We start from the raw sequence: 23,963 nt of genomic DNA on the forward strand, positions 1-23,963 counted from the left end.
CGTCCTGGGTTTCCTGGCTTGTGGATTTTGGGTAGCATGTAGAAGGTACCCATCTGAGGATTGGAAGGTACCAGATTTTCTAATTCTTGCTGTAGGTGTTTAGGAAATGTTTTGCTAAGTTTTGTGAGTTTAGCTGAATATTCCTTGGTGGGGTCCGTGTCCAGTTTTTTGTAGTAGTTTACATCAGACAACTGTCTGTAACCTTCTGTAGTGTAATCCTGGGTATTCATGATAACTACTGATCCACCCTTGTCCGCCGGCTTGATGATGATGTTATTATTATTCATCAAGTTTTTCAAGGCATTTCTTTCCATATGTGAGAGGTTGTAAGTGATTTTTTTCTCTTGTGTGGTGACTAGGGATGCCACTCTCAGGCGAAAACTTTCAATGTAACTGTCCAATTTGATGTTACGTCCTGCTGTCGGTGTAAAATCTTTGTTCTTTTTCCTAACATTATTATCCTGTTTGAGAGTCGTGTTTTTTTTGGCATAAAAGAATTCCTTAAGTCTCAATCTTCTGAAAAAGTCTTCCAAGTCGGAATATAACTGGATGTGATCAAGATTTGTGTTAGGACAGAATGTTAGCCCCTTGGATAAGACTGATTTTTCAGGTATTGAAAGGTGATGATTAGAGAGGTTTACAATCCCAGTATTGTCCGTGAATTGTTTTTGGTAGTTAGCAGGCTCAGTTTGGTTTGGGTCATTGGTAGTTCTGGTTGGAGTAAGCTGTTTTTCAATGGAGCAATCAGTTGATCTTTCATTAGGGCTTTCTTTGTGCTGTTTGAGCTCAGCCAGTTTCTTATTCTTTTTCCTGATGAGATTATGTTGTTGTTTCCTGTAGAAGTAATCCATTTCTAATTCCATTGCTTTGGTTTCAGGTGTGACCTGTTTAAGATCTTGAAATAAGGACTGCTTATGACAGAGTATTTTTTGTTTTCTGTCATATAGTTGGTGAATTAGGTTGTTGCGTAGTTTCTCACTAGTCTGTCTGCATAGATTCTCAGCATATGGTGAGTTGTGGGTAGTAGAAAGTGGGTTCTTAATTCGAAGTCCATTAGGGATTAGATACATTTTCTTACAACGTGTAAGAAAATATATGTCACTGTTAATTTGTGTTTCTCTTCTAATCAGTTTGATCATTTGCTTCTTTATGCTTATAGAATTCATACTCACACACAACTATTTCAGTTTTAACAACAATTACAACCTACAAATGACAGGGACAGCGATGGGCACAAAAATGTCACCACAATACGCCAATCTTTTCATGGCGTACCTAGAATACAGATTCTTATGTACTTAGCCCCACAAACCATATACATATTATTGTTACATCGATGATATTTTCATAATATGGACAGAAGGAGAAGAAAGCCTCTTAGATTTCCACAAATCATTTAATTCATTTCACCCGTCAATAAACCTTAAAATGGACTTTTCAAATCATAGTGTGAACTTCTTGGACTGCACAATAACTGTCACCAATGGCATCCTTCATTCATCTATATACAGAAAACCCACAGACAGGTACAGCTACCTCCACAATTCCAGCTTCCATCCCAATCACACCAAACAAGGTATCATCTACAGCCAAGCTATCAGATATCACCGCATTTGCTCTGACACAAAAGACAGAGATCACCACCTCAGTACACTGTCAGAGTCATTTAGGCAAAAGGGCTACAAGGAAAGGACAATATCTAAAAAAATCAAATCTGCCCTAAAAACACCACGGGAAAGACTCCTACAATACAAAGAAAAGGAAAACAAAACAAGAACCCCTCTAGTAGTCACTTACAACCCTACTCTGGAAGGAGTGCGCAAAATTATTAAAGATCTACAACCACTAATTTCAGAGGACCCCACACTCAAAAAAATATTTCCTGAACCCCCCATACTAGCATTCAAACAACCGCCTAACCTGAGACAGAGATTGGTCCGCAGCAAATTAACCACAGAACAGAAGCGCACACAGAATGGCACTGCACGATGCAACAAATCACTCTGCAAACTGTGTCAACATATATGTGACAACAACACAGCCAGACACAACAACGCGTCATACAATATTAAGGGATCCTATTCGTGCTCATCTGCTAATGTGGTGTACATGATACAGTATACAGCGTGTGACAGAGGTTGCTACATTGGAGAAACTGGCCTAAAGCTGCATCTCAGAATGAATCTACACAGACACTCGATCAAAAACCACAAGGAAAATGAATATTGTACCCCTGTTGGTCATCACTTCACCCAGACTGGTCACTCCATCCTTAACCTCAGGATTAAAATTCTTAAAGGGAATTTCAAAGACTCTCATGAACGAAAGACGTTTGAGATGAAAATGATCACACATTTCAATACCAGAAATGAAGGACTTAATGTAGACTCTGGCTTTCTCACACACTACCATAACTTTCTATAATCTCTCATCTTATTGTCCTATATTGGTTTCTTTTTCCTTTTTGTTTTTCCTCTCATCTGACCTATTTACTCTCCTCTGTTTATTTATTCTTTCTGGCTATTCTCAGCTATTTTCTCCTTCAGACACATTCTCTGCTTTTATGACCCCCCCTCTCACCCCCCTTCCTCCCTTCCATTTGTTGTATGTGATGTGTATCTATATCAGAATGATCAGTATTGCTTCAGACCTGAGGAAGAGAGGAAAACTCTCGAAAGCTTGTCTTTTAAATATTATGTTAGTCCAATAAAAAAGGTATCACTGCATACTGCAATACTTTGTTTTTTGAGCATCTATCTACTGGACTAACACGGCTACTCCAATCTTCAATATATATATATATATATATATATATATATATATATATATATATATATATATATATATATATATATATATATACACACACACATACGTATATACACAGATTAAATAGAAATATATAGTTAAAAATACTAAGAACATTGGAATGTAAAATATTTACATCAAATACATAGTAAAACACATTATAAAATATTCAAATTGATTTAAAATAATTTTTAAAGGTTTGAGGTATTTAACTGGAAAGGGTTTATTCTTGTATAAAAAGCCACTGATGGTTTGTGTTGGGTTGTCTGAGGAAGGGGAGTGTGTCCCGAAATGCAACACTTATTTTATTAAACTACATTTGAAAAAGACCAGTGAGTGCCTCCTCATATTCCTTGTATTTAACCGTTGGCACCCTAGCAGCTGATTGTAAGGTGAGAGTGCTGTCTGCTGGACTATATATATAACTTATTTATGTTGTGTTTGATGCACATTTTGTTTTTAACCCTTTTACAATTTACATGAAGTCTTCATTCATGCTAAGCCAACAAGCGCAAATTTAGTTTGCACTTGAGCCCACCCATTTACTTTTATCTTACAATATGCGCTCTAGATAGCGGGGGTCACAATATTTCTTATCTTAACCCATGCTAACTTTAGCACATCACTTGTAATCTAGACCAAAATGTTTAATTATGTGTATTAAAACAACTTTGCAAGGTGTTTTCATTATTGATTTTCCTGATTTTTCTGTAAATTTACATCTGAAAATCCAAATTTTGCAAACAAAATAAGAGCTGTAAATGCCTTTAAACATTTATTTTGTGGGGAGATTTCTGCAAGTTAGCAATTTGTTTGTGATACATATACAAAAACATGATTGTAATGTCCCTTTATATAAAGCAGTTGGAAGCACTCATAGCTCTTGCCAAATGCACTTGTACTGACAAATCTGTCAGATATATTTTGTGAGAAACTAAGAATTTCACAACTAGATTTAACATTTAAAAATGAGAACAAGAGGATGTGATGATGAATGAATGCATCAGAGGAAGAAAAAAGGACATTTGTACCAGACAAAAATCTAACTGGTAAAAAAAAATGCTTTAAAAAATGTTATTTCTGTTGTTGTGTGTTGTTAGAGAAGTGGATCCAAGTAAACTGTACACTGTAAATTGTTGTAGTATAAAAACAAAAAGATACAGCAAGAAGTAAAAATAACATTCTTCTGCAATTGCTTTCTACGCATAATCCATTAGGTTGTCTTTAACCACCATAGCACAACCTTAAAGGGACAGTGAATACATTTGTATTACATTATTTATTTGCTGAATTAATTTATTAAAACCTTTTTTACTGCAATAGTTTTCAAACAGCCATACTCCACCCAGCATTTTCTCTATTAGGAGGAGCAAAACATAACTTGATAGTGAAGTAGTTACAGCTAGCCACTGTTATTGTGTTAGCAAAAATGTATTTGCACTTTATCTGATAATGTCTCCTGGAGACAATTAGTAACAGATTTGTGGCAGGGCTAGGTTTGTAGAAAAAAAGGGGGCAAAATAATTAATGAAAGCATTGCAAAGTTTTTTTTTTTTACCATTCACAATTACATTTAATTTCTATATTGTACTCTTAAAATGTGTACTGTCTCTTTATTTTTATTGCTGGTCAAATGTATCATAATAACCAACCTCTGTCTTTTGTTTACATAGCTTTTCTATAGATGATACTGCAGCATTCATATTTCCAATATAGCGTTGTGTTCTAAAAGGAGAAAGTAGCTATTTATGACAGAACTCAAAGGGGAAGAACGTTTTACAGTGTAATGTTCCTTTAAGCCTATTAATACATGGATTTACCCATAAATACATCTGACTATTGCTATCTAATGCTGTAGCTTTAGCACAGAATACAAAAAGTAGCAGTTAGCAGAGTCATAAGATGATAATTTACCAAATATTCTCCCAGGCTAACCACAAAGTGCAAGTTATACAGGATAAACAACAGCTAGCCTATAAATGGAACCTGCAGGGAAAAGAAAAAAATATTCACTAGATCTTTCATGAAAAGGATTATTTTTTCATTCTAAACGTAGAGGAAGACTTCCAGTCCTTATACATAATATAACCTCTCATAGAGGATGATACTGAATCTGAGGAAGTATAAAAAGCCATATATATTTATACTTCCTATGAGATTTCTACTTATGCTTTATGAGGGCACTCTGACACAGTAAATCTGCACTATAGTTTTGCAATGTTGATCCCAGGAGACAAATGACTTCAGACTTATCCTTAAACTCAGGAACTCAAGCCCAACCAGAACTGGAGGAGTCAGCAATACAGGGAGAAACCTCAATAACATTATAAGAGGACTTCTTTGGAATAAATGCAGTAATAAAAGCATAACACAGTTAATCTGTCTGTAAAAAGGGCCTTATATACAGCACAGAACTCTCAGCTTGAAAGACAGAAAAAAAACCTCATAAGAAAGACAAAATAACAGAAATGAAAGGAAGCTTAAAGGGACACTGAACCCAAATTCTTTTCTTTCGTGATTCAGATAGAGCATGCCATTTTAAGCAACTTTCTAATATACTCCTATTATCAAATTTTCTTCATTCTCTTGGAATGTTTATTTGAAAAGCAAGAATGTAAGTTTAGATGCCGGCACATTTTTGGTGAACAACAAGGGTTGTCCTTGCTGATTGGACAGCACCAATAAGCAAATCCTGTCCATGGTTCTGAACCAAACATTTGCTGGCTCCTTAGCTTAGATGCCTTCTTTTTCAAATAAAGTTAGCAAGAGAAGGAAGAAAAATTGATAATAGAAGTAAATTAGAAAGTTGCTTAAAACTGCATGCTCTATTTGAATCACGAAAGAAAAAAATTTGGTTCAGTATCCCTATAAAGGCACACTCAAGTCAAAATTAAACTTTCATGATTCAGAGAGAACATTCAATTTTAAAGAATTTTCCAATTTTCTTCCATTAACAAACTGTGTAGAGTCTTCTTATATTTACAATTGTGAGTCACCAGCTCCTACTGAGCATGTGCAAGAATGCACAGAATATATGTACATGCATTTGTGATTGGCTGATGGCTGTCACATGATACAGGAGGAGTGGAAACATACATAACTTTGAAAATTGTCAGAAAAAAATCTACTACCCATTTGACATTCAAACAAAGTGCTTTTGCATTGTCTTTTCATCATGCATTTGTTAATTACTGTATTTACTGGTCCTCAGGGAGATAGCAGATAGCAGATAAGAGTAAAAAGTTATAAAACACGGCACATACACATTTAAATGTGCAAAAAAAGTTATTAAACTATCCCTTTGTTAAACCAATATTTGAAAACGTAAACTTGGTTAAAACTATACTTTTTCCTAAAGCTTTGAATTAACATTTTATGGCTCCCTATCCTCAAGTTATAGTGCTAAGTGTTTACTTTTGAAATGTAGTCACCCTTCATTTGCTTATCTCAATGTGATTGACAAACTCAATTCATATTGCAGTGTTTATTTATTTAAATATATTTAACAGTTGCATCTTTTTTTTTTTACGGCAAGTGTACACAAATGCTCTTTCAAATACATAAAACTGTGAGCTTTATAATATTTTAAGAGGCAGTGATACATCCCTATGTATGCCGTGAGATTATAAAGCAGGATGAGTTAGAAGAACACAGCTACACACACTGCTGTCAAATATTGCACAATGTGTACACTCCTGAGCATACTTTAGTATACCCTTGTGGAAAGGGGCCATGTTTCAAGATGGCCGAGGAAAGAATTACATTTGGTAATTGAAGAAAACTGAAAATTGTTTTTTCTTTTTGAGCTATATGCTTTAATTGAATCATAAAAGTTGAATTCTGACCCTTTAAGGGAAAACTGTTGCACCATGCCCAATTAAGTGGTGTGACAGCCAAGTAATATTTATAAAATTCTACTGCAAACAAAACAAAAAAAATCTACTAAACAAATCCATCTTTAAGCATATGCTTTCTTTTAATAAATAAAAAAAAAAGACAAAGACTTTCTTGAGGCTGGGTGTAGATGGGAGGGTTGGGGAGTGTATGCATTTCTCAATAACTGGAAAAAGTGATGATCAGAACACGGCACAATGGTCACATATTTCCATTTGACATTTAGCCTCCAATGCAATGTTATGGAGTAGCACTTATTAGGATATACAAACAATGGGAAATGTTTATCTTTCACAGCAGTATAAAGTAGGGGAATATCAATGTATCTTTGGAAAGAGCATACAACTCTCACTTTTCAATGGTGTTTTGGGAAAAACTTTTTTTTCTTTGGAATTAAAGGGACATTCCAGTGAACATTTAAATGCACATAGATGAATTACATTTATTTTGAATAAAAACATATTTCCAATATACATGTATTTGCAAAAATGCTTCTATTAAAAGTTATAACTGTTTTAGTGTTAACATTTTTCTATGCACGTGCATGTGAAGCATAACTAGATATTCTCAGTGCACCAGCATTTTAAAGGGATAGTAAACCCCAAAATGTTCTTTTATTTTTCAGATAGAACAATTTTAAACAACTTTCCAATTTAATTCTATTATCCAATTTTCTTCATTCTCTTGTTATCCACTGCTGAAGGGACAGCATTGCACTACTGACAGGAAGCTGAAAATATCTATTTAGCCAAACACAAGAGACAAATGTTTTCAGGCACCAATTAACATGATGTATGATATGTGCATATTCATTTTTTAACAAGGGATACTAAGAGAACAAAGCAAATTTGAAAATAGAAGTGAATTTAAAAGTGTCTTAAAATGACATGCTCTATCTGAATCATGCAAGTTTAATTTTGACGTTCCTATTCCTTTAAGTGTTGCAGCTGCTCAGAGCGCCAGTGGGGCTTGTATCATATCAGAAATCAACAAATTGAGTCATTACCAGATGGTACAAGCACTTTAGGCTCTCTGAGCAAGTGCTGTGTTTAAAATGCTGGTGCACGGTGCATACTTAGATACACATTTGAAACAGCTATAGCTTTAATTAGAAGCATTTTGCTAATACATTTATATTACAAAAATGCTTCTATTCAAATCTGAAATGTATCCATGTATATTCCAATTTTGGCTGGAAAGTCCCTTTAACCAACAATGTAAAAGATTAAAAATAATAATAATAATACTCTGTGGATGAAGTCTGTCAACTTTTTCAGATAACAGCATCTTTATTGTATTTATATACATATAAACAACATATAAAAAACTAAATTGTATCTATATATAAAAAAACACTTCACTATAGCTTGAGGACTCTTCTAGCAATGAAATATTAAGTTTTCAAAAGTATAGGAAAATGATGTCAGCAAATAGAGTTTTCACCCAATTTAAAGCATAAAATAATGACAATATTAATAATGTGTTGCTGACTGTTTTGCTGACTGTTTAACCAAGAAACCTACACTATAGTGTATATATTTGTGCATACACACCATATCGATATATAACCCTTGTGAAGGATTATTTATGCCACTTAAATGAACCCAAATTTTTTCTTTCATGATTCAGATAAAGCATACAATTTCAAATACCTTTCTAATTTAATTATATTATCAAATATGCTTAAAGGAATAGTAAACACCAACAATGTTATTGTTTAATGATATATAATCCCTTTATTTGCCATTCCTCAGTGTTGCATAACCAACACTGTAATATAAATATACTTGTTACCTCTGTAATTACCTTGTATCTAAGCTTCTGCAGACTGCCTCCTTATCTCAAATCTTTTGACAGACTTCCATTTCAGGCAATTAGTGCTGACTCTTAAATAACTCCATGTGCCTGAGCACAATGTTATTTATGTGAAACACATGAACTAACATCCTCTAGCTGTGAAAAACTGTCAAATGCATTATATTAAGAGGCGGCCTTCAAGGGCTTAGAAATTAGCATACCTAGGTTTAGCTTTCAACTAAAAATAACAAGAGAGCAAAGCAAATGTGATGATAAAAGTAAATTAGAAAGTTGTTAAAATTTCATGCCCTATCTGAATCAGGAAAGTTTAATTTGGACTTTACTATCCCTTTAATTCTCTTTGTGTCTTTTGTTGAAGGAGCAGCATTGCACTAGCAAGACCTAGCTGGACAAATCAGGTGAGCCAATGACGAAAGGCATAAATGTGCAGACACCAATCAGTAGTTAGCTCCCAGAGATGCATTGCTGCTCTTAAGCAGGGTGGATTTAAATCCCAATTTAAATCACTAGTAAGTAAGACTGTTTTTTTCTACATAAAGACTTATTCTTATTAGTTGTTATAATCCTAATATTTAAAATCTTAAAGGGACATTAAACACTTTGAGATGGTAATATAAAATGCTAAATCGTATATATAAAATAAATCTGCAATATACTTTCATAATTTATTTTGTCCACTTTTCCTGTAATTCCACTGTGAAATTGTGAGCTTTTCAGTTCCTGCTAGAAGAGGAAGTACAGAGCACTGTTATATTCCACACAGCCATTGGCTGCATACTCTAGTGAGCTATTTATAACGGTCCCTAATTGGCCACAGAAGAGGAGGTAACCTAAGTTACAACATGGCAGCTCACATTGTTTTCTAGACACTAAAACTTTACACTTATTTTGTCAATATTTAAACAGCTAATGAAAACTTTAAAAAAATATTTCTACATGTTATTCTTAGACTAATCCTTTCTTTAAATGCATCATTCTATCTAGCCTGTATTTAGTGTTTATTTAGGACCAGGTTTCATTTTTAAAATAATAACTTTCCGGGTTAGTTTTATAATTATATTAGAAATACATAGATAATTAAGGTGAAGTAGCTCCAGTTAATCATTAATATTTACAAAAAACTTTTCTGCTGTACTTGATGAAGAAAAATAATCATTACCTTAAAAAGACATAAAACCCCAACATTTTCTTTCATGATTCTGAAAGAATATACAACTTTCAGCTTTCTATTTTGCTTCTATTATCCATTTTTATTTGTTTTCTTGTTATTCATTATCGAAAAGCAAAAAAGGTAAGTTCAGGAGCGTGCACATGTGTGCAGCATTATATGGCAGCAATTTTTTAAAAAAATTATACATGAAAAAGAGCACTAGTATTTCACAAAGAATAACATGAGAACAAAGTTAATTTGTTCAACGAAGAATCAAATGAAAACAAAGCTAATTGGATACTAGAAGTAAATTGGAAATTTTTTTTAAACTTGTATTCTCTCTATGAATCATGAAATAAAAAAAACCTTTTTGTGTGTAGAATGTTACCTATGCCAACACAAATTCAGTTTTGAGAACTGCAAAACCAAGAATCTGTAATAATATCTTTCGGGAAGGGGGGTCCTAAAGTAATCTTACAGAAACCTCTGGGACAGCATGACATTTTGAATAGATTAATGGAATTAATTTACAAAACACATTAAACACTGTAGCTTCATGCTACATAATTAAAATGTAATCCTTATTTAAGGATGAATAACATTTGGAATATAATGTATCTTAAAGGGACACTGTACCCAAAATTTTTCTTTCATGATTCAGATTGAGCATGAAATTTTAAGCAACTTTCTAATTTACTCCTATTATCAAATTTTCTTCATTCTCTTGGTATCTTTATTTGAAATGCAAGAATGTAAGTTTAGATGCCGGCCCATTTTTGGTGAACAACCTGGGTTGTCCTTGCTGATTGGTGGATAAATTAATCCACCAATAAAAAGTGCTGTCCAGAGTACTGAAACAAAAAAATGCTTAGATGCCTTCTTTTTCAAATAATGATAGCAAGAGAATGAAGAAAAATTGATAATAGGACTAAATTAGAAAGTTGCTTAAAATTGCATGCTCTTTCTGAATTACAAAAGAAAAATTTTGGGTACAGTGTCCCTTTAAACGGATACTAAACCCAATTTTTTTTTTCTTTAATGATACAGATAAAGCATGCAATTGTAGGCAACTTTCTAACTTACTCCTATTATCAAATACTCTTCATGCTCTTGCTATCTTTATTTGAAAAGCAGGAAAGCAAGCATAGGAGCCGGGCCATTTTTGTTTCAGAACCTGGGTAGTGCTGATTGATGGCTACATTTACCAAGGTTCTGAACCAAAAAGGGTCCTGCTCCTAACCTTACATTCCTGCTTTTTTCAAATAAAGATACCAAGACAACAAATAAACATTTATAATAGGAGTAAATTAGAAAGGTCCTTAAATTGCATGCTCTATCTGAATGATAGAAAAAAAAATTGGGTTTTGTGTCCCTTTAAATAGAAAACTATCTTTACACTGATTTTTCCTCAAATATAATCTTATTTTAAAAAAATGAGATTAAAATAAACAAATTTAATCTTTTATTTTATTTTATTTTTAATCAATGATTTTTTTCCACCATGCTCCTAAGCCTATCTAGGTATGTTCTTCAACAAACGATACAAGCAGAACAAAGCAAACTGAGGGAATTGGAAAGTTGTTTAAAATTGCATGCTCTGAATCATGAAAGTTTAATTTTGACTTTACTGTCCCTTTAACAATAATGTATCACATAATGCTCCATTTAAAGTGATAGTAAATATCACGGTATGTGAGTGAATACAAAAGTACTTTTTGTACATAATGGAAACAAAGAAAATGTGTTGCTAGTCTTGACTTTTAAAGGGACAGTAAGGTCATAATTAGACATTCATGATTCACACAATTGTAAACAACTTTCCAATTTACTTCTATTATTTAATTTGATTCCTTCACTTGTTATCCTTTGCTCAAAGGTTTATCTAGAAAAAGCTCAGGAGCAGCAAAGAACCTAGGTTCTAGCTGCTGATTGGTGGCTGCATATATATATATATATATATATATATATATATACACACCGATTGTCATTGGCTCACCCATGTTTTCAGTTAGAAATAAATTAAGCACATGTGATAATAGAAGTAAACGGGAAAGTTGTTTAAAATTGTATGTTGCACCTAAATCATTTAATGTTGGGTTTCATGTTCCTTTACTACATATTGGTTTGTTTATCCCGTGTACAGCGTACAGAAGTTATCTTATATAATGATTGTGTTGTACATGTAGCACTATTTATTTAAATATAAAAGTATTTTCTAGTATTTCATTGTTACTTACATATTGGTGCCATCTGCCCCCTTTGTGCTGCTTGCCCAATCAATGTGTGTGTAGCGGGGCCATTGTAACCAATGGAGGTGTACTCGCAATGGCTAGTACTATCTGCCTGCACGCTAAGTAAACAGTGACTCACAATAGCGTTGAGATTCACTCTTTACCGTGGTGTTCCCTTAGATAGCACTGAAGACAGACTGCACATGCTCAGTTCCTCCTCCTGGCTGATCGCAGAGGCACACAGAAAGTATAGAGCAGGTGGGACTTCCAGGGCCAGCTCAACCTTGGGACCAAGCAGGTCCAACGGACCCAGGGAGCATTTGATAAGGGGCAGCACTTCCGTTACTGAGTCAGTCAGTCTTCTCTAACTTCCTTACCACTTATTGTGCAATTGTGCATAAGCATTGGTTGCATGCAGGTCGGTAGGCATAGTAAGGCCAGCGACCAGGCTAGTAAGTTAATATGCTAATCAGTAATGTTACTACTGGGGGGCTTCATTTCATTCTCGGACCCAGGCAGCACAATATCTTGAGCTGGCCATGGGGACTTCTCTGTACGTCACCTACACTACAGCAAGGAGAGTGCATGGGAGGTGGAGGGACAAATACTGTGGGTAGTAATACATTTTATTAAAATATTACATTCATTCTAAATATTTTACAAGTGTTTTTCATTTTTACATAGTGGATTGTAGCTGCTTTCTTTACCATCACTTTAAGTTTTTTTAAAAAAATACTCCATTATAAAACAGTTTTTTTCAGGTGATCATAGTTTTGTTTTGTAATTACCCAACTGTGCTGAAATGTTGTAAGGTTGCTCAGGTGCCTAATTACAGCAAGAAACACCTGGAGAAAATCAGAGCTATAAAAGGTTGAGAAATCAGTTGTTTTTTCAAAGTGACTGAATCTGATACTGAGAGAAAACGATTATTGCTGCATCCAAAGCATTTCAATATGTATGTGAGATTCAAGGAAAACAAGTCCATTCACTAAGTTATATACACATAGATATTTTGGATCTATTTTTAATTAAAAAAACAAACTGACAGTAATATATCTATGTATTTATCCAACCATTCTGCATATTGAATGTTATAGTTTGGAAACTCTGCACTACTGTCCCTGCTGCAGCTTCTCTACAAGACATATATTGCAGTTTCCATAGCAAAACCAGGGACTACCCTATCTTTGCCCTACCTCTATGACTCTGCCCACACCCCACCTATGACATGCCAACCCACCCATTGTACAACTTGTCCCAGTTTCCATAGCAAAACCAGGGACTGCCCTATCTCTGCCCCCCTCTATGACTCTGCCCATACCCCACCTATGACATGCCAACCCGCCCACTGTACAACTTGTCCCAGTTTACATAGCAAAACCAGGGACTTCCCTATCTTCGCCCCCTCTATGACTCTGCCCACACCCAACCTATGACATGCCAACCTGCCCACTGTAAAACTTGTCCCAGTATCCATAGCAAAACCAGGGACTGCCCCTCTATGACTCTGCCCACACCCCACCTATGACATGCCAACCTACCCACTGTACAACTTGTCCCAGTTTCCATAGCAAAACCAGGGACTGCCCTATCTCTGCCCCCCTCTATGACTCTGCCCATACCCCACCTATGGCATGCCAACCCGCCCACTGTACAACTTGTTCCAGTTTCTATAGTAAAACCAGGGACTGCCCTATCTCTGCCCCCCTCTATGACTCTGCCCACACCCCACCTATGACATGCCAACCTGCCCACTGTACAACTTGTCTCAGTTTCCATAGCAAAACCAGGGACTGCCCAATCTCTGCCCTACCTCTATGACTCTGCCCACACCCCACCTATGACATGCCAACCTGCCCACTGCACAACTTGTCTCAGTTGCCATAGCAAAACCAGGGACTGCCCTATCTCTGCCCCCCTCTATGACTCTGCCCATACCCCACCTATGACATGCCAACCCGCCCACTGTACAACTTGTCCCAGTTTCCATAGCAAACCAGGGACTGCCCTATCTCTGCCCCCCCTCTATGACTCTGCCCATGCCCCACCTATGACATTCCAACCCACCCACTGTACAACTTGTTCCAGTTTCCATAGCAAAACCAGGAACTGCCCTATCTCTGCCCCCCTCTATGACTCTGCCCATACCCCACCTATGGCATGCCAACCCGCCCACTGTACAACTTGTTCCAGTTTCCATAGCAAAACCAGGGACTGCCCAATCTCTGCCCTACCTCTATGACTCTGCCCACACCCCACTTATGACATGCCAACCTGCCCACTGTACAACTTGTCTCAGTTTCCATAGCAAACCCAGGGACTGCCCTATCTCTGCCCCCCTCTATGACTCTGCCCACACCCCACCTATGACATGCCAACCTGCCCACTGTACAACTTGTCCCAGTTTCCATAGCAAAACCAGGGACTGCCCTATCTCTGCCCCCCCCCTATGACTCTGCCCATGCCCCACCTATGACATGCCAACCCGCCCACTGTACAACTTGTTCCAGTTTCCATAGCAAAACCATGGACTGCCCTATCTCTGCCCCCCTCTATGACTCTGCCCATACCCCACCTATGACATGCCAACCCGCCCACTGTACAACTTGTTCCAGTTTCCATAGCAAAACCATGGACTGCCCTATCTCTGCCCCCCCTCTATGACTCTGCCCATGCCCCACCTATGACATGCCAACCCGCCCACTGTACAACTTGTTCCAGTTTCCATAGCAAAAGCATGGACTGCCCTATCTCTGCCCCCTCTATGACTCTGCCCACACCCGACCTATGACATGCCAACCTGCCACTGTACAATTTGTCCCAGTCTCCATAGCAAAACCAGGGACTGCCCTATCTCTGCCCCCCCTCTATGACTCTGCCCACACCCAACCTATGACATGCCAACCCGCCCACTGTACAACTTGTTCCAGTTTCCATAGCAAAACCATGGACTGCCCTATCTCTGCCCCCTCAATGACTCTGCCCACACCCCACCTATGACATGCCAACCTGCCCACTGTACAATTTGTCCCAGTCTCCATAGCAAAACCAGGGACTGCCCTATCTCTGCCCCCCCTCTATGACTCTGCCCACACCCAACCTATGACATGCCAACCCGCCCACTGTACAACTTGTTCCAGTTTCCATAGCAAAACCATGGACTGCCCTATCTCTGCCCCCTCAATGACTCTGCCCACACCCCACCTATGACATGCCAACCCGCCCACTGTACAATTTGTCCCAGTCTCCATAGCAAAACCAGGGACTGCCCTTTTTCTTTCATGATTCAGATAAAATATGAAACATTTGTTTTCTTGCTATCTTTTGTTGAAAAGCATTGATGTAAGCTCAGGAGCATGCACATGTCTGGAGCACTATATGGCCGTAGTTTAGCAATTATGTTATCCATTTGCAAGAGTGCTAGAGAGCAGCACTATTTCCTGCCATGTAGTGGATCTCTTCAACAAAGAATATCATGGCAGCAAAACAAATTTGATAATAGAAGTTAATTGGAAACGTCTATAAAATTGTATGCTCTGTTGAAATCACAAAGAGAATTATTGGGTTTCATATCCATTTAAGTGTTTCTTATTATTGCTGAAATGATGATTTAAACATTTTCAGACAGGCAGCAATCTACATACAGAGATTACATAGCACACACACAAAGAAACTCACTTGCTCTGTTTTTAGGGAACTTTCAAATAATTACAGGAAAACGAGAAATTGAAACAAACATCTGAGTTCTGATCTCATTACTAAGATATTTTATGAGCATAAGCAATTATAAACAAAGTATTCCATATGTTTCCAATTAATGTTCAGCAAGGTCGAGAATGTCTAATTGATCAAGCCTGCAATGTGCTTAAGAACTCTACAGCTGAAGTCGCTCTGCTCATTGGTCCATGCTCACTGTTAAGGTAAAAGAGATCTGTTTATTTATTTTAGTTTATTTCTGGCTTAGTGGTTTTGTTTGTATTTTATTTGTTTTGTATTGAGGAGTGATCCTCTTTTGGGTACATCTGTAAAAAGTGCTTGAGCATCACACGGAAACTATCATTTTCTTTTCTTCACTGTCATGGCCGGATCACCTTAAAAGGACATGAAACCCATATTTTTACTTTCATGATTCAGATAGAGATTGTGATTTTAATCAACTTTCCAATTTACTTCCATTATCTAATATGTTTTGCTCTCTTGGTATCATGTGTTGAGAAGAATACCTAGGTAGGTGCTGATTGGTGACTGCATATATATGCCTCCTGTTATTGGCTCCACAATGTGTACAGCTTGCTCCCAGTAGTGGAATGCTGCTTCTTCAACAAAATATATGAAGAGAATGAAGCACATTAACCCCTTAATGACCACAGCACTTTTCCATTTTCTGTCCGTTTGGGACCAAGGCTATTTTTACATTTTTGCGGTGTTTGTGTTTAGCTGTAATTTTCTTCTTACTCATTTACTGTACCCACACATATTATATACCGTTTTTCTCGCCATTAAATGGACTTTCTAAAGATACCATTATTTTCATCATATCTTATAATTTACTATAAAAAAAAATGATAAAATATGAGGAAAAATGGAAAAAAAACACACTCTTTCTAACTTTGAGCCCCAAAATCTGTTACATATCTACAACCACCAAAAAACACCCATGCTAAATAGTTTCTAAATTTTGTCCTGAGTTTAGAAATACCCAATGTTTACATGTTCTTTGCTTTTTTGCAAGTTATAGGGCCATAAATACAAGTAGCACTTTGCTATTTCCAAACCATTTTTTTCCAAAATTAGCGCTAGTTACATTAGAACACTAATATCTTTCAGGAATCCCTGAATATCCCTTGACATGTATATATATTTTTTTTTAGTAGACATCCCAAAGTATTGATCTAGGCCCATTTTGGTATATTTCATACCACCATTTCACCGCCAAATGTGATCAAATACAAAAAATCGTTCACTTTTTCACAAACTTTCGGTTTCTCACTGAAATTATTTACAAACAACTTGTGCAATTATGGCATAAATGGTTGTAAATTCTTCTCTGAGATCCCCTTTGTTCAGAAATAGCAGACATATATGGCTTTGGCGTTGCTTTTTGGTAATTAGAAGGCCGCTAAATGCCACTGCGCACCACAAGTGTATTATGCCCAGCAGTTAAGGGGTTAATTAGGGAGCTTTTAGGGAGCTTGTAGGGTTAATTTTAGCTTTAGTGTAGTGTAGTAGACAACCCCAAGTATTGATCTAGGCACATTTTGGTATATTTCATGCCACCATTTCACCGCCAAATGCGATCAAATTAAAAAAAACGTAAATTTTTTCACAATTTTAGGTTTCTCACTGAAATCATTTACAAACAGCTTGTGCAATTATGGCACAAATGGTTGTAAATGCTTGTCTGGGATCCCCTTTGTTCAGAAATAGCAGACATATATGACTTTGGCGTTGCTTTCTGGTAATAAGAAGGCCGCTAAATCCTGCTGCGCCTCACACGTGTATTATGGCTAGCAGTGAAGGGGTTAATTTGGGAGTTTGTAGGGAGCTTGCAGGGTTAATTTTAAGCTTTAGCGTAGAGATCAGCCTCCCATCTGACACATCCCACTCCCTGATCCCTCCCAAACAGCTTCCTTCCCTCCCCCACCCCACAATTGTCCCCGCCATCTTAAGTACTGGCAGAAAGTCTGCCAGTACTAAAAGGGTTTTAAAAAAATAAATACATTTTTTAGCATATTTACATATGCTACTGTGTAGGATCCCCCCCTTAGCCCCCAACCTTCCTGATCCCCCCCAAAACCGCTCTCTAACCCTCCCCTCTGCCTTATTGGGGGCCATCTTGGGTACTGGCAGCTGTCTGCCAGTACCCAGTTTACAATAAAAAGTGCTTTTTTTTTGTTTTTTGCTTTTTTCTGTAGTGTAGCTTTGTAGCTTCCCCCCCCACACACACAGACAAACCCCCACCACCTTGCTGATAGTTTTTTTTTTACATTATTTACATTTTTTTACATTTTTAATTTCAGCATTTTCTGTAGTGTAGCGGTTCCCACCCGCTCCCTCCCCGTGCACGCGCCCGCCCCCACCCTCCCGTGCACGCGCACACGCCCATGCGCGCCCCCAGCCACCCCCGCCCACGATCCCGCCCCCTTCACACAACCAGGGCCATCGATGGCCGCCACCCGCCTCCCGGTCCGGCTCCCACCCACCAACGCAGTAAGCCACCGATCTTCAGTGCAGAGAGGGCCACAGAGTGGCTCTCTCTGCACCGGATGGCTTAAAAAGGTTATTGCAGGATGCCTCCATATCGAGGCATCACTGCAATAACCGGAAAGCATCTGGAAGCAAGCAGGATCGCTTCCAGCTGCTTTCCACACTGAGGACGTGCAGGGTACGTTCTCAGGCGTTAACTGCCTTTTTTCTGAGGACCTACCCTGCACGTCCTCAGTCGTTAAGGGGTTAAATAATAGACGTCAATTGAAAAGTATATATATGTACACACCCACTCAAACAAATGCACTCACAGGGCTTTTCAAAGAATAACAAAGGTTATGTTTATTGAAACGTTTTCGGGTATATACTACCCTTCATCAGTGTATATATATATATATATATATATATATATATATATATATATACACACACACACATACATATACACACACACACACATACATATATATATATATATATATATATATATATATATATATATATATATATACACAGCTGATGTCATGTCTTGGTCAGAAAAAACACTATATAAACAATTAAGATATTCCTAAAACTGGTATTTTAAATTTTTTCATATACCAAAAAAAAAAGTATATTCACAGTAAGAGTTTATATTTATAAATAAATATACTTTTTTTTTAACTTATTTTTCAGAAACATATATAACAAAATTAAAACACTGAAGTATCTTTTTCTTTATTGCATTTAAGAGTGTATGAAATAGATTTGTTTTCTGAAATACTTGCTTTTATGCTTGTGTAGACATCTCTATGTCAACCAATAGAGCTAAGACAGTAATCTTTTCAGCCAGAGAGCAATCTGTGCACAAACATGAACTTCCTGTCTGCTTCTATATCAATATGAAACAGATTCAGCAAACTTCCATAAAAAAAAAAATACGTAAAAAATAATGAGTTGCTACACTTTTTGTTTGCAGGACAAAGAATGCTTGCATTTAATGTCCTTTTAAATAAGCAAGATTAAGCCAAAAATAATAATATTTTTTATTTTTTCCAACACAGCAATCAAAGTGGGCAATTTTCCATAAAACTTTAAAAATTGCTGCTGAAATACAACCATGTAAAACTATACAATTTATTTATTATTCTTACCTTCTGGCGAAGAGCCTGGCTTTTGAGAATATGTTGAACTCATTTTGCTTTTTTTGCTACCATCACTGCTAACAGACAAACTGGACTGGATTTTCCTGTGCATTTTTTGAGAAACAGGAGCGGACAACTTTCTGTGATCTGCAGCAACATGTTTGACCCCATTGTGGATTCCATTTATATTACTCAGACCTACATGACCATTTTGTATCTTGCCAGTTTCTTCCTCGCTCTGTTCCAGTACTGAAGTATTTGGCTGAGGCAAGCGCTGAGGTTGGGCTAAAAAAGATAAAGAAGAGAGAGAGAGATGAAAAGATTAAACAGAATTCTATAAATCCACAGCCAGAGGCGTTTGGCCAAAAGATTTATTAAACAAGAGAATAGAAGGGATATGTTCCAAAAGGTACTTCCATACTCTTCTATATAAAATGAATTTAGCTTTCTACAATTCATGTATTAATCAAACCTACTTTATCAACTCTTAATAAAATATGATGTGGAAGTGAAATTAAAAAGCAATGAGTCATAAAGGGATTAGTACAGGAAATCACCAATGCATGTGGTTAGCTACAAAATACACAAACCAAACCATTCTGATAAACACACAGTGAAAAAAAGAGACATTAAACAATTAAAAACCTATTAATTATATGAAATAATTTTCCTCACATGAAAAGTGTATTTTAGTGGAATTAAAAGGGTAATCTAATGCAAAAACCAAATGATAAAAATTGTTTAAATATGTTATTTTTGCATGAGTGCTTCTTCCTGCGGGTTTAACCCCTATAAAGCGATTAAAACCAATTACTAGTTTAATGTTAGGGAACTGCAACACATTGCACCACCTGAGGAGGACCCAGCCATGAGACAAATTAAACATGATATATTTAGCCACCAATCACTGGTTGTGTGTGTCCTGCTCAGGATCTGCAATGTGCTATTTAGGCTAAACACGTAGGAGATGACAACTATGGATGGGCGAATGTGTTTATAATCAAATTCGAATGTTAGAACAAATGTTACTGTAGAAATTCAATTTACATAATCGAATGTTGATAAGAACCAATATTCTTAAAAATTTCTATAATCGAATGCTATTTATAGTTTTCAAATGTCACTTTTGATTTCAAATGTTCATAATTAGATGGAATGTCCACATTCGAAATTTCGAATGTAACTTTCGATTTGATAAATACTGTTCAGACATTCAATAGTTCATGTGGTAGGGAATTTAGTGAATTGATACATAAAAGATACAAATATCAATTTGAATGTTTCTATTTCGAATATTGCATAATTAGAATATTACATTTAAAGAAAGCATTAGAAATACTATTACATTTAACGAATTTTAGAATGTTGTATAACCTATAGAAATTCAAAATGAATTAATTAATGTGTTAAAATTTGTTTTATTTTTCAAATATTGCGAAACATTCGCCCATCCCTAATGAAAACAATATATTCAGCTAGATTACGAGTTTTGCGTTATGAGTATAACGCTGCTTTTTCCCTACCGCTGCTATTACAAGTCTTATCAGAATAGCTGTACCGCACACTTTTTTGGCCGTCACGCAACATCAGTACCGCACTTTAAAAAAAGTCCTTTTTCAATGGGACTTCCATAGCGCCGATATTATGAGTTTTGCCTGGGAGGCCAAAAAGTGAGCGGTATAGCCTATACCGACAAGATTCGTACCACCATCTAAAGTCAGTAGTTATGAGTTTTACATTACAAAGCTGTACCATAAAACTCATAACTAAAGTGTTAAAAAGTACACTAACACCCATAAACTACCTATTAACCCCTAAACCAAGGTCCTCCCGCATTGCAAACACTATAATAGAAATATTAACCCCTAATCTGCCGCTCCGGACATCGCCGCTGCTTAAAAAATGTATTAACCCCTATTCCACCGCTCCCCGACATCGTCGCCACTAGAATACAATTATTAACCTCTAAACCGCCGCCCTCCCGCATAAAAAAACACTATTTAAATATAATTAACCCCTAATCTGCCGTACACCCACTCCGCCGCTTTAATAAATCTATTAACCCCTAAACCTAACACCCACTAACTTAAATATAATTAAAATAAATCTAAATAAAACCTATTAATAACTAAATAATTGTTATTTGAAACTAAATACTTACCTATAAAATAAACTCTAAGCTAGCTACAATATAACTAATAGTTATATAGTAGCTAGCTTAGGATTTATTTTTATTTCACAAGTAAGTTTGTATTTATTTTAACTAGGTAGACTAGTTAGTAAATAGTTATTAACTATTTACTAGCTACCTAGTTAAAATAAAGACAACTTTATCTGTAAAATAAAAACTAACCTGCCTCACACTAACACCTAACATTACAATAAAAATCACATAAATTAAATTAAAAAAAATACATTTATCTAAATTACAAAAAATAATAAACACTAAAATACACAAAATAAAAAAAGAAATTATCAAAAATAAAAATTAATTACTCCTAATCTAATAGCCCTATCAAAATAAAAAAGCCCCCCAAAATAAAAAAAACCCTAGCCTAAACTAAACTGCCAATAGCCCTTAAAAAGGCCTTTTGCGGGGCATTGCCCCAAAGAAATCAGCTCTTTTACCTGTAAAAAAATATATAAACAACCCCCCAACAGTAAAACCCACCATCCACACAGCCAACCCCCCAAATAAAATCCTATCTAAACAAACCTAAGCTCCCCATTGCTGGTTAGCAAAACTCGTCAATGCTGATTGCTTAAGGAGCTGTTAATATGAGTCTGGATTGGTTTGCAGAAAGACTCTCCGTACATCTCCAGACTCTAACTTTCATCAGTGCTCTTACTGAGAGGCTGACAAGACTACTTAAAACTCCAGTTCCATCTCGAAGAGTACTACCCTCCATAAGGAACTACTCCGATAACATCTGACACTTCTCTGCCAACCTCCTGTGACGAAAGGCAAAGAATGACTGGGGGATGGAGGAAGTGGGGGAGGTATTTAAGCCTTTGGTTGGGGTGGCTTTGCCTCCTCCTGGTGGCCAGGTTCTGTATTACCACAAGTAACGAATGCAGCTGTGGACTCTCCCTGTATTTAGAAGGAAATTACTGCATATCGTATTGGATGACATCACCAAACAGACATAAGTGGTTCCTGTTCAATCAATTCAAGTTCGAAAATTAATAAACGCACTTCTTCACTAATAAAAAATAGCAAAAGTAATAACCAAACAAAATTGCATGACCACTATATCAATAATGGCCTTATTAAAATCCTTATATTTTTAAACGTGCATTAAATTCAAAAGTAAACTTTCATGATTCAGACAGAACACACAAGTATTTAAAACAAATCCAATTTACTTATTTAATCAAAGTGTGCACATTCTTTTTAGGCGCATACTTTCAGACCCACCTGCTCTTACTAAACATATTTATATACATCTGTAAATGGCAGATGGCTGTCACATGATACAGAGAACAGTGAAATAATTATTATTAGCATTAGTAATGTTTACGTGGGGATTTATTTGCCCTTCATAGGGCTAGATTACCAGTGGAGTGCTATTGGCTCCTTTCAGGTTATTACAAGTTAAAAGTATTGCATTAGCTTGAGCGCAACTGCAATTTACACATATAGCTTGCATAAAGGGGCTTGACATAAATAGACATGCCAAGACATTTTTAATCATTATTAATATTTTAAATGTGTTTAACTGTGTATGTACTGTAATTATTTTACAATCCAATGTAATGTTCCAATATTCTTCACATAAGGGAATATGTATATTCCTATTTATAGCTGTATATATATATATATATATATATATATATATATATATATATATATATATATATAAATATATATTTTACCAAAAAAAAATCAATACATATATAAATAGAACATATTCTTCTATGTGAATATCATTGGAATGTAAAATATTCATGATTCCTATCGGATTTAGCGTTCTTGAATAAGCGTCTATGGGGAGAATAGGTTAACACGGTCACTATAGCCGAAGTCCTACTCTTTGCGTGTTGGGTTTCCCTTGCATGTTAACTTTTTACTTTCAACTTTAAAAAAGTTTACCTCTAGTGAAGTTAACACGTGAGAAGGAATGCAAAATAGCAAAATTGTGCAATATCTCACAGTCTTTCCCAAATGACCAAACTCCATGGGAGAAGTAGTTTACACCTTCTGTCTTCTCCTTAATCTTGAAAGACTACCTGTAAGGTAGGGTCCACCCAAAGGGGCTTGTGCATCTTGTGCTATACATTATAGTAACAAGGAACACCGCTGTGTGTGCTGCCAAGCAGGGCAAGGTTCCTCAGGAACAACACTAACACTAACTCTATTTAAGAACAAAAGTTGGCTATGCCTGCTACCAGTATGGAAGACCATTCTCTATTTTATATATGGCCTGCAGTCTGGTTTTGTGGGGTTTTTTCGGTGCCCTGATGCCTGTATATATTACACTTTCATTCAATGGCAAAAAACATGTGTTTTTTTTTAAACAATTTGCATCTGTCTTTCCTTTGGAGCAAGCAATATGGTTTCTCATTGGCTGCACTGCCCAGGTTGTTTATAAATTTGTTTTGTCTTTTTAGCAACTGGGTGGCCACAGGTGATTGATTGCATGCAGCTTTTGTACCCAAATAGCCGATATCACAGCAGAAGGATGAAGCACACACACTAAAACAGCACAGTAATATATTTATTGTTTTAAA

General features: G+C 36.2%; 1 protein-coding gene across 6 annotated transcripts in view; it reads right to left on the reverse strand.

The window, feature by feature from the left end:
• MDFIC (MyoD family inhibitor domain containing) overlaps window positions 1–23,963 on the reverse strand; it is a 217,580-nt gene that overhangs the window by 43,980 nt on the left and 149,637 nt on the right. For all 6 annotated transcript variants that reach the window (XM_053716701.1, XM_053716700.1, XM_053716704.1 and 3 more), the window contains one exon: window positions 19,242–19,517. In XM_053716701.1, the coding sequence (XP_053572676.1) occupies window positions 19,242–19,517 (276 nt within the window). The remainder of the gene's footprint in view (window positions 1–19,241; window positions 19,518–23,963) is intronic.

Source organism: Bombina bombina, chromosome 6 (assembly GCF_027579735.1).
Source record: "Bombina bombina isolate aBomBom1 chromosome 6, aBomBom1.pri, whole genome shotgun sequence".
In the NCBI taxonomy this organism is placed as follows: Eukaryota; Metazoa; Chordata; class Amphibia; order Anura; family Bombinatoridae; genus Bombina; species Bombina bombina.